The sequence below is a fragment of the Ctenopharyngodon idella genome, chromosome 5 (assembly GCF_019924925.1).
Source record: "Ctenopharyngodon idella isolate HZGC_01 chromosome 5, HZGC01, whole genome shotgun sequence".
Lineage (NCBI taxonomy): Eukaryota > Metazoa > Chordata > Actinopteri > Cypriniformes > Xenocyprididae > Ctenopharyngodon > Ctenopharyngodon idella.
Genome location: NC_067224.1, coordinates 15680839 through 15693397, shown reverse-complemented (window position 1 = coordinate 15693397; position 12559 = coordinate 15680839). Strand labels below are relative to the sequence as shown.

At 37.7% G+C, this 12559-nt stretch overlaps 1 protein-coding gene across 2 annotated transcripts in view; it reads right to left on the bottom strand.

The window, feature by feature from the left end:
* The window catches only part of kiaa0825 (KIAA0825 ortholog), a 178744-nt gene that overhangs the window by 85461 nt on the left and 80724 nt on the right, over window positions 1-12559 (bottom strand). For both annotated transcript variants that reach the window (XM_051895763.1, XM_051895762.1), the window contains exons 18-19: window positions 11712-11879; window positions 10333-10427 (exon numbers count right to left, since the gene is read on the bottom strand). In XM_051895763.1, coding sequence (XP_051751723.1) covers window positions 10333-10427; window positions 11712-11879 — 263 coding nt within the window. The remainder of the gene's footprint in view (window positions 1-10332; window positions 10428-11711; window positions 11880-12559) is intronic.

Below are 12559 nucleotides of genomic sequence, written 5' to 3'. Positions count from 1 at the left end.
TTGCCTCTACTGAACCACACTCTCCTTCGCCATCCGCTCCAGCTAAAGCTCTCCATCTCCATTTCCTTGTCAGAGCGTTTCACCGCTGCCCAGATTAATGCTGACAGGCAGGAATCCTTCTAATTATCTGTCCCTGGCCTGGATGCAAATGGCTGGGTTCTGGTGGCAGTGTGATGAGACTGCCAGTGCAGTGACACCGGGCCCCCAGCGTGGAAGCCTGTCACTGGCCCTCTTCCATCCAGGGACCACACAGTTTATTTATTTTATTATTATTTTCCACCTCTCAGGCTGGCAGGGTGGCTTTGTCAATCACAATGTGGAGAAGGCAGTGGGTGTCTGATTAAAGCTCTGCGCTGGGTGTGATTGAGCTGGTTGTGACGGCTGTAGATTAGGATCATAGATTATGAGAGATAATGGTACTTCACTAAGAAACAGAGGACTGGAAGTGAGAGAAGGGATTGAATTGAGTTAAAGAGTGTGGCATAATCAAGGATGCAAGGATGTTGTGAAAGGAAAACTGATGGGCCAAAAAAAACAAAAACCAGAAGCCCTGAAAAGCTGGAATAACAGATTATAAATAGCAGCTGTTTCAGCCATTTCAGAATGACTTTGGAAAGTTTAGTCAGTAACTAACTACCTGTTTGCTCGGCAAGTACAAACAAATAAAAAAAACAAACCAAACAAAACAATTGGTAGTTTAGATGGTAGCAAATTATCTATCTGCTAAGTAAATGTATTTTTTCCCAAAATAATACAAAACGAAGTAAAAAAAAAAAAAAAAAAAAAAAATGTAGTTTAGATGATAGCTAATTAGCTTTCTGCTCAGCAAGTTCATGTCCTCCAAACCAATAAAAACTAAATAAAATAAAGCCAAAACAAAACAAACAATAGGTAGTTTAGATGGTAGCTAATGATCTATTGCTAAGTAAATTGTAGTTTAGTAGCTAATTAGCTATCTGCTCGGCAAGTTCATTTCCTCCAAACCAAACCAATAAAAACAAAAAACAAAACATTTAATAGTCTAGATCAGGGGTGTCCAAATTCAGTCCTGGTGGGCCACTGTCCTGCAAAGTTTAGCTCCAACTTTAGCAACAAACCTGCCTGGACGTTTCTGGACGTATGCCTAGTAAGACCTTGATTAGCTGGTTCAGGTGTGTTTAATTGGGGTTGAAGCTGAACTCTGCTGGACAGTGGCCCTCAAGGAGCAGGATTGGACACCCCTGGTCTAGATGATAGCTAATTAGCATGTTCAGCAAGTTGAGTCATACCTTTAGGAACAAAAACAACAACAAAACAAACAAATAACTAAACAACAAAACAACAGGAAACAGAGCCCGACATAAAGGACTGCCCGATCTGGCCAGTGCTGCGTCGTCATGAAAGTTTATCATTTGCAGTTGTTTTTAAGTCTTGTCAATTTAAACATTCAAGGGATTTTTAACCATTCAGATTCAAGCGCAAGAAGACACGAAAGAGAACTTAATTCATTACTCGCATGCTTTTTTTTCTGTGAGCACGCACAAAAAAAGCAGAGACCCCAACAGCTTTATGTTTGCACGCACAGAAAACAGCTGCATCGTCTTGCGATTGAGTGAAAAAATACACACAACAAAAGTGCCTGTCTTGGCTAGTATTCACGTAAGCACTGTCGGTTATGTCTTAACTGAACGTAAAGAGATGGTGAGCAGCATTCTACAAGTTAAGACATTTGTCAGGTGTGCTCGGCTCTGTTGTGCAACGAATCCCCTGCCATGGTCTTGTCAGTCATCTCGTCACTTACTCTCGTCACGTGATTAGTGAACTCTGATTCCTGCAGTACTACATACGACTCTGAAGCTTGTGTTGGATGAGCTGGATGGGATTGAAGCGACCGTTATCCAACTGAATTAAATGGTTTTTATTTCTATAAAAAGCAAAAAGACAGTGGAGGCATAATGTAAACGTAGTGGTGGCATATCCTATCCTAATTTTACCCTCAAACTGTGCCATGGCAACATCGTGCAAGACAGCTTTTCACCAGCTTTTTCACTTCACAATTTAATCTCACAAGATCTTGTCACACCCCTAAAATATAGCATAATTAAAATGTACATGTACATCTATGTGCACTTATAGCATTTCTAAAGCAGGGCATCTAAGAAAAAAAAAAAAAAAGCTTAATTCTGATTGTGAACATAATGGCGTTCAATCTAAACTTTAGTACTCAAATACTCAAACTGATCATTACGAGAGGTGCGAGACAGGGAGGAAGGAAATAATAAATTGATGGAAGAGGATTTGAGAGGAAAGGAATGAGGAATGAGCTGGGCCTGGTGGAAATGGTGGCCTAGCTGCTTGACAGTTGACTCTGTTGGATGTGACTTTCACAGTCTGCTGGCAGTTTGTGTGGAAGCCATCACATCTGTGACTCGGAGTTTGATTAATGAGCCTTTCAGCTCTTCTCTGCCATGTGAGGTGGGGCCACGGCCTTCTCCCAGGCTTCAGTGATTCACCCACCAACACACACACACATACATGAACACACACACATGCAAAGTACAAACCAGGAGCTCTACGCCTTCCTCATGCTAAACAAAACCTCATTGTGTCTGCTAATTTCCAGCACTAGCCACCAAAACAAAGGCAAGATGATAGAGAGACACAAAGAAGCTTTCCCCACAGTCAGTCAGTCAGAGAACATGATGGAGGGGACTTGTTTGTGAAACTTAAAGGGCCCCTAGGAAAAAAAAATTACCTATAAAAAGTCACTAAAATGATGGGTTGACATGGTAGTGTTTGCTTTTTCCAGTAACACAGTGAAAATGTCCCTTTTCTCAGCCATGACAGATTCCCTCACCCAAAAAAGCAACAACAACAAGCTCATAACACAAAGGTGGCGATAGCAATTACTTCTCCGCACATTGCGACGCTGCCTCTAGCTGAGTCGCTGCGCGTCTGTGGAAGAAGCCCTTGCATTCTGACACATTTGTTTGTATTTTATACCCTGGGAAAGAAAACTAACCATATGGCCATCATTGGGAACAGATGGCATTTGCCCAATGTGAACGGCGGTGCCTATCACTGCAATTTAAAGCACTCCACTCCCCGCATCAACTGCCATCTTTCTCAACAGATACTTCACTATTGTTCCGGATGATAGAGGAATGACAGTGCAAGGCTGTAAAAGTTGACCTGGCCAATGTTCTACATAGTCAAAATCCATGTCTTTCAATGCAACAAGCAACTGCACAGAAGAGAACGCAGCAGACATATTTTAGCATTGTTTGTGGCTGTGATTTCAATAGTTTTAGCCGTGACCAAGAGCATTACATTTGTCCAGAAGGTGCTTGTTAAGTGTGTCCCGTGGTATTTTATAACACTGAAAGCCACATCTGGTGATTTTTACAGACCCATCCATCAGCAGGACTTATAATAGTGAAACTAGAAGTGTTTCAAACTAAGGCACAATATATTAAAAGTAAAAGCCTTGGGAGGAAAATGTTTCACCGTTAAGCTCGCTTATGAAAGATAACCCATACACAAACTCTTGCTGTGACACAGGTGAAAGGAAATACACTACCGTTTGTGGGGTCAGCAAATACAAAAAAAACATTAAGCAAGTGATGCATTAAATTGATCAAAATTGACAGTAAATACTATTTTTATAGAAGTGCTGTTCTTTTGAACTTTCGATTCATCAAAGAATCCTGAAAAAAAATCTATCATAGTTTCCACAAAAATCACCATGTAAAAAAAGCATTTATTTTTTTTAATGCAACAGATTATTAAACCTTTACACAAAATATAAAAAAATAAAAATAAAAAAAGTTTCCATATGTCTTTGTTGAGCAACATATTTTATACATTAGGCTTTTATGGCTCATACACTAGGAGATTATGGAGCTTACACTTAAGGAGGAAAAAAAAAAAAAAAAAAAAAAAACACCTCAATTTTATTTAGAAGCCCAAACTGAGCAAAAATGTGCAATATGCAATTTGGTGGAGTTGCTGAAATTTATATGGCCAAAAATTAAGATGAAATTTTGATAGATTTTAATGTAAACTAATTTTAACAGTATAGCAGAAAACTTACATATAAATATCAGTTGTCACTTTATGGGCCAGATTTAGGCCCCGTTTACACTAGTGCGTTTTAGTTTTAAAACGCATACGTTTTGTTACGGTTACCCCTGTTGTTTACACTACGCCAGCATTTTCAAACCTCGAAAATAGAGACTTTTGAAAACGTTGCAGATCCCGTTTTAGGCCCCGTTTGGGCATGCGCGTACAAGTGTAAACAGTTGCCTCTTGCACATGTAGGTAGCTGCAGTATTAAAAATGTTAATTTTAACTGCACAATGGCTGCTAAAAATGACAACAAAGCCAGCAAAGATTGCAGTTCAGTCTCCATCTTATTGTTTACACGGTCATCAAGGATACGCAGATACACCATCATTTTCAAAAGTCTCCGTTTTGGTCCGTTTATACTGAAACGCAACCCCGGCGTTTTCAAACTAAAACGGGGTCTGCAACATTTTCGAAAGTCTCCGTTTACAAGGTTCGAAAACGCCGGCGTAGTGTAAACCACAGGCGTAACCGTAGCAAAACTTACGCTTTTTAAAACGAAAATGCACTAGTGTAAATGGGGCCTTAGTTTGAAAACACCAGGGTTGTGTTTCAGTATAAATGGAACAGAGCAAATTTTGATTTAAGACATGCCTTTTTGGGTGGTAAATAGTGGCGCAAATACCACTAAATTGACTAGCGCAAACCTTAGTAAATCACCTTGCATGATTAACTTAAATACTCTCCTCCCATAAATTTTGTGTCTGAAAGTGAAACTCCTACAAATGCCTATGCAATAAGGTCAGACGCAAAAATAATACTATCCACGCCTTTTCAGAGGTAATTTTTCACTGAGTTTCTTTAGCAAATCCTGACAGTTGTTTTTTAATGCCAAAAGAAGGTTTGTGCTGGTGCAATCTGGCCCTAAATTTCCAAATAATGCTAGTAGGATGATATTTCAATGCTTAGTTTTATGATTAAAGCTCTGTAGTTTTTTTTTTTTTTTTTTTGGGGGGGGGGGGGGGGGGGGGCATTTAATGCAATGTAATAAAATGATGATTGAGAGACCTCAAAAGCCTACATTTTAACATGAAAAATAAAAATAAAAACAACCTTAGTTGCTTCAGTCCACTAAAGGTTCAACTTGAAATATTACTAACAATAGAAAAGTTATTCTTATGTTTCCATTTTTAAAAAATCACTAAAGATGATATAAAAGATTGTGTACAACAGGTTTTGTGAAGTTTTGATCATGTCGATAATTTAGAGGCCTTGAAAATCTGAGTATCAAATATGATATAGTAGACTTTATAGGTTTACAGTATAAAACAGTTATTTTAAATTGTAATAATATTTCACAAGTTTTTACTGTATTTTTTGCTCAAAATGCAGTCTTGGTGAGCATAAGAGACTTCTTTACAAAAACATTTAAAAAAGAGTGTGTGCAGAGACACAGTAAATGGCAAAACAAATGCTAGTATTACCGAATTACAGAATGCTACATGGAGGAAAGCCAGATATGTATCAAGTAGGAGTATTCTACAGCAAAAGTATTATAAAATGTAAAGTTTATACAACCGAGAAGGCAAATCTGAATGTGAACGCAAGCACAGATCATTGAACCTAGGTGTTATTGTAAAGCCTTCCTGTCACCAAGCACTGTATCTCTGGCAAAAAAGTTTGTGTGGGTCATGTCTAGAAGTTTGCTGTAGCTGTCTCTCTGGGTGTCAGGTGCTCGTCTGAGGAAGAACAGGAACATTAATCAGTCGCTTTCTGCTGAAAAGCTCCATTTGAGAATGATTTATGACACTGCTGGCACAGACAGCCAAATGACAGGTGACAATAAAGGACACCCACACCTGTGTAAATCTTCTCCCTCTCTCTCACACACACTCCGAGAGGGAGAATGGGAGGACGGAGTTGAGACCACATTATGGAGCACGTCTCATTTATATGTAACCAGATGAATGTACTCCTCATAGAGCCACAGAAATATGTACTAATGTTTAAATGGATAGTTCACCCAATAATTCTGTAATTATATACAGTGAATGTCAGTCCAAGCCCGTAAGATGTTATTATTATTATTTTATTATTTTTAGGACACACACACAAATGTTTTTTTTGTTTGTTTTTTTTCTCCATACCAAGGCACTTTTCAGTGACCAGGGGCTGTCAAGCTCCAAAAAGGGACTTTTAAAGTATATAAATAAATATAAATATAAAGTAATAAAAAATAACCCATATGCACTACATTCCACATCGCATGATAGATTTATTTGAGGAACAGTCCAAAATGTAACTCAGCAATCATGATCAACCATGATAATTTATATGTTTCAAAATAAAAACAGTAATATTCTGAAATTTTATTACAATTTAAAAAGGTTATCTATTTGAATATATTTTAAAATATAATTTATTCATGTGATGGTAAAGCTGCATTTTCAGCATTATTAGTCCAGTCTTCAGTGTCACGTGATCCTTAAGAAGTGATTCTAATATACTGATTTGCTGCTCAAGAAATATTTCTTATTATGTTGAAAACAGTTGTGCTGCTTAATAATTTTGTGGAAACATTTTTAGCAGGATTTTTTTAATGACTAGAATGTTCAAAAGAACAGCATTTATTTTATTTTTTTTTAAAAAGAACATAAATATAAAATAAAAATATTCCTCTCACAACCTGACACCACTAAAAAAATTACTGAAAAGAGAGAATTTGGAGAGATTAATATGTTCAGATAAAAACAGCTCAGAACTCTCAACCCTATTCAATAGACAGCAAGCTCGCATAGTTTCTGCATATAGAAGACCTACATACATCCTCAGTCTCCAGAGAGGATCTCTAGTGTCTAACATTTACTACATGACCCATTACTGCTTTTTTCCATACATTAGACCTTGTGTTACAACTATTTTCTCTTTGCTTTGTTCTAGTTCTCCCCCCACCCCCTCAAGAAGCTGTTTCACTTGCATATCACAATAGGGAAGAAAAGACTATCGCAACATCCATTTTATGCCGACTTCAAAGACTTCTATTGTTTTTATATGAAGCAAATTCTCATAACCTTACCTATGTTAAGTGGGCTTAGAAACATGAGATTAGGTGACATGTAAACCCCAACTGGAACTTAACGACTAATAATGATGTTCATGGTTTATGGACCCCATTTTTACAAACTAAACAATACTGTATGAATCTCTAAGTTTCCAAAGTGCATTCTAGCTTCACCTTCTGTCCTTCACCCTACTTTCTTTCATCCCTCTTCTGAACCTCTGCTCGGCCATGAGGGCAGGTGCTCCATCATTGAGATACTGAACATAGAAAGATGCTCTCAGAGGTTCCACCCCACTGTGAAGGAAACACTAACATCTGGACGCTCTCCAAGTTGGACTGGGCAGGTGATTTGCGAGGTACGGAGAAATAGGTCCATGTTCTACTGACCTGCTGCACTACCATGCGGAAACTACAGAATCTAGACTATGTGGTAGGGGCACTGGCATTGATTCCCAGATTTAACACAATTCCCTATCAAAAGTTATTAATTTGATCCAATTCAAGTGCCACTTTTCTTTAATTCATATAAAACATGTGATTTGACATTAAATTGTAATTAAATACTATTTAAGACAAAAAATACCCTGTTCTGTGACAATATTTAACCTATTTCAACAAAAAATGTATATTTATTAAATGATTCAATAATTAGTATGCCTATGCAGTACTATGTAGTATTATGTAGCTTTTACAACCTCACTGAGTTAAAAAAAAAAAAAAAAAAGTAGGCTACTTGTAAAAACATACTTGGGTAACACTTTATTTTAGTGTCTTTGTTACACATTAAATGTACTTATTAATATAGTAACAGTAAATTATGCATATATAACTAAAACCAAACCCCAGTCATAACCCTAACCCTATAGTAAGTAGCCTACATGTTGTTAAATAATATTACCAGTACCTAAATTAAGGCCCTATGATTTCCGCGATGCAGAAAACGCGAACGAAATCGCGGAATCCAGTCATAAAAACAGAATTTAGTATATAACGCGGAATGTCTCAGAATTTGTCAAATTTTTGATGAATTAATAAAAAGCAGGTCAGTACACTTAAATCAAATCGCGATATAGACTAGTGTCCGTGAATATTAATCCGCAAATAGACTATTTAAATATGAATCCTGCATGTCTGTGTGCCTCTGAAATAAATGACGCGGAAGCGGCGAAGCGCGGTTTCATTTACCTCACACACGTATGTATGCACACACACTGAAGCACGTGCGACGCTCGCGGTGTTTTCATCCTCGAACACACGAAATTCATCTCCTTGTCATCATTTCTGACTTATAACAAAAAACAGAACAATGCCTTAAAACTGCTGTGTGACAAGGTGTACAGCAAACAAGCTAAAATGCCCCCTGGTGGGCATGGTTTTCAGATCATGACGCGTGTCGCTCTGTCTCTATGCGTTCATTTGATTGCCGAAAAATTAAAATACAGAACAGAATTTCTGAAAAAAAAAAAAAAAAAAAATCATAAAAATATATTTTTTTTAATTAATAAATTTTGTTCAATTAATTCAACTAATTCAATTAATTAGACATGCTTTTTTGATTATTAAAATGTAATTAAACCATTAAAATGGAAGCATTAAAGCAGAAAACAGAATTTGGTAAAAATAAAACAGAATTTGAGGGGAAAGATTAACACGTATATCATAGGGCCCTAAAAAATTTAATTTTTTGTTAAACTTTTAATAAATTGTTGGTAAATTGGATAAGTTTCATTATTTAAATTAATTAGACATGCTTTTTGATTACTAAAATTTAATTTAACCATTAAAAGTCCAAAAAAAAAAAATTAAAAACAGAAAAAACGGAATTTGGGAAAAAATAAAACAGATTTCATAGGGCCCTACTAAATGTATGTAACAAGGACACCTTAAAACAAAGTGTAACCTATACTCGTCAGTTCTCACCAGTACTGAGTTCTCTTTTGCGCTTGAACAAACAATAAAACAGAATTATGCCAAAATGCCCATTTTGTCGAGTATCCTCATAAGAGCAGTCTTAAATTAGTTACATAATGTCTTAAACGAACTTAAAGAGTTGTGAGAAAATGAGATGCGTGTCAGATCCGAATCATGTTTGGCAGCGGCAGCTCTTAAAGTCACAGCAGCCTAATAAACCAGTTGTTGTGATGTCTATGTGTTAGTGTTAATCAAAGAACAAAGGTAACAGAGAAAATTGTAGCTTTAATAAGGATTAATCTATATTTAATTCATAATTTATGCAGTGAAGACTGTAATGTTGTAATGTCTATAATTATTATTTTTTTTTTTTAATCATTTTCATAGAGACATCAGTAGTAGTATCAGTTGTATCAGTGATACTGGCCTTCATTCATAAAAGATGCTATTAAACAAATATTCAAAATATACTGTCTTTAAGTTGTTTCTACATTTATTTGGAGAGTAACTGTAAAGTGATTAAAACTGTGAAAATCTTAAAGAAATAGGACCTAAAATATAGATACACTCTTCCACTTTTTCCTGAAATAGGAACAGACTACAATTATTGTTTAAGAATAGATATTCAATCTGTGGAATAAAATCTTGTGTTTTACTCAGTGGTTGAAACTGATTTTCTTTTGACAAGCTGTCAAACTAACACCGAACTCACTGCTCATTTGGAGCAAATTGATCAAACTCTGGCTCTGGTTTGAGATATCCTTTTAAACCATCATACTTGTATCACACTTAAACTAAAGCTCAACCACACAAGATCCCTCAGTAACCTCAAAATTATCTTCTGACACAGTCTGACACATCAGATTGTGATTTCCACTCAGTTCTAAAAAACGCAGACACTCCATTTTCTCCACACAGTGAGCTCAGATATCCTTTTCTCTTTTTTTCTCAAAACTATGATGGAGCTGAGCTGCTTTAGCAAGCTCTCAGTGGAAAAGCACTTTCTTTACTAAACTTTTAGGGCTGCATGCTGGGAATTAAAATCTTGAAGGAAACCAAGAACTCATATAGAGGCGGCAACATCTATACGTAAAAAACACAGGTCAGATGATACACAAGCAAGCCAAAATGCCTTTAGAAGCTTACGCACACAGACAAGCGCGCACATTCAAACGGTCGCAGGATCCCTCTATCCTCTCCACATAATATTCACATTCATTACGGCAGAACACGGTGGGACATGACAGGTAGCACTTCAACAGTGTGTAAGCGAAAGGAGGGGGCGACTGTGTGCGAACGAGAGCAGCAGCCATTACCTGTTAGCGAGGAGCGTCGTGAAGGTCACCTGACTCGTGCTCTGATAGGCTGGCAGCAGTTGGGCCCAATCCCACTCCCTCTCACCCATAGCAGCCTGTTGATAAATGAGCAGCGAGTATTGTTCGTTATTAATCAGAGTTAATATGATCAGTAAATTACTGCTCCAGCTGGGCTGGACTAACCAAAGAGGAGGGGGTCCCGAACAAGGCCGCCCCAACACGATCTATCTATCATGTCTGCACAAGAAGGTTTTTATTCCAATAAGACAGCAATTAATTTATAAATCCATTTGGGGAGGGATGTACCATCATTTATAAAAAGATAAATCAATTTTGCAAGAGGAGTCGTTATTCTTCTCGCCGTTGTTCGTGGCAAGCAGCCCAAGGTTTCCCTCAGCCACGAGTGGACCGTCCCTTTGTTAGGGAGCCAAATGAAATCCGATTGCTTTGATAGGCAGAACGTCACTCTTAACTTGAAACTGAGTTTTTTTTCTTTCTTTTTTTTTTTTATTGACAAAAGGACAGGAGCGTGCCAGCCCCTCCTATTCTCCGACTGGCTGATTGATGGATCGGCATTTGTTTTTTCTGCCTCCATTTGATTTGACAAACAGCGCAGCCACCTGAAGGCGAGGAGGCTTTTTAATCATCCCCTTAATAAGGTGTTTTATGCAAAGCAATGCGAGCGCGAGCGATAAGGAGAAAACAAAAGGGATTAAGAGCGCCGCAGCTAGTGCTGAACGACGGGAAAAGAACTCGCATTTTAACCGACGCAAAACTCTGAGCCAAATAAGATAATGAAAGGAAAAGTTCCCCTTAAAAAAAAGAAGGTTGCAGACTTTCCGGCTTCAAAGATGTTCCAAAAAGTCTCATGACATGAGCAGAGAAAACTTTATCCTACCTTTAAGAGAAAGCCAAAAGAGGACCATGGCTCTTGTAATTAAACCTTCAACCTACACCGTCTTCAACACGCAAGGGATGCTTTTTTTCCACCCCTTGTTCAAAGCCACATCACACTTGAAGAGTTCACCTTTCAAGTGTTTTCAAATTCTCTGCTCTTTTGGTTAACCTTTTTTAATGTTTTGCTTTGTGTCTTCTCTTCACACTAAAATATAGCTTAGGGACAGAGCGACCTATGGAGAATTGTCGAGTTCATCCTAGAGAAGCAGTTTGAAGTCTCTTAGTCTCTCTCTTATATTCACCTTGCCTGGTGGCCTTGACGGAAAGTTACACTCGCTCGAGCGTGAACGAGTAGAAGAAGAGAAGTAGTTCACGGCATTAATGAACTGCTGGAAATAAAACTTATGTGAACAACAAGTATTCGCAAGCACCTCGAGTTGAAGGCTGAGAGACTAAAATATGAAAAATAACAAAGGACCAACCTGATCAAACTTGTTAGGGCCGATAGAATTGCACTCGGTGAAGGGGTTAAACTGGGATTTATGGTGGTTTTGGTTGCTTGCTTCAGAGGAGAATACGACAGGTCCCAATGGGGAGTCCGGAAGTGTATTCGTCTTTGAAAGAGGTGATAGGACGGACCTCAGTAAACCCTACAAAAGAGAATGAAGAAACATAACGTAAAGGCACATAATACACTCCAGTCCAGATTAGAGAAATGAACAGAAACCTGGACACATATTATTACTAGACTGCATTAAGCAAAACTAAAACACTATTAAAGTGGTCAAATTAACAGTGAGTCTCTACAGAATTCTTAAACACATCATCGGACAAATTAGTACATTTCAACAATTATTACATACCCAATTTTGGACATAATGGACATTTCTTTTCTCTCTATTCCCCAAGTAATTGGCCGACAATGGTAGAAATTAATCAGTCTATCTAGGAATAGGATTTGAAAACAGGACATTGGAAGAGGACAAAGATATGTATAGATATGGCACAAAGAATCGTCCTCAAGATTAGAGTTAAGTGAGAGTTGTACTAATTTCCCAAGATGTGTTCTTATTGTTAAGTAGAGCAAGGGGTATTGGGCATAGAGGTGTAGTTTAAGTGTAGACTAATTCATGAATCTTTTCCTTTAATTTCTGCTATTTCTGTTGTTTAAGTTGTTATTTCCCAATCGTTTTTTCAATCAGGTCAAGGCTGTTACGAGAGGCCTCGCAGCAGCATCTGGATGCAGTTGTGTCTCCGCGCAGCAGCTCTGCACAGGCGTTCCCCTCAGCTTCAGGTCACACTGTCTGCCTCAGGCTAACAGCCACCTAAT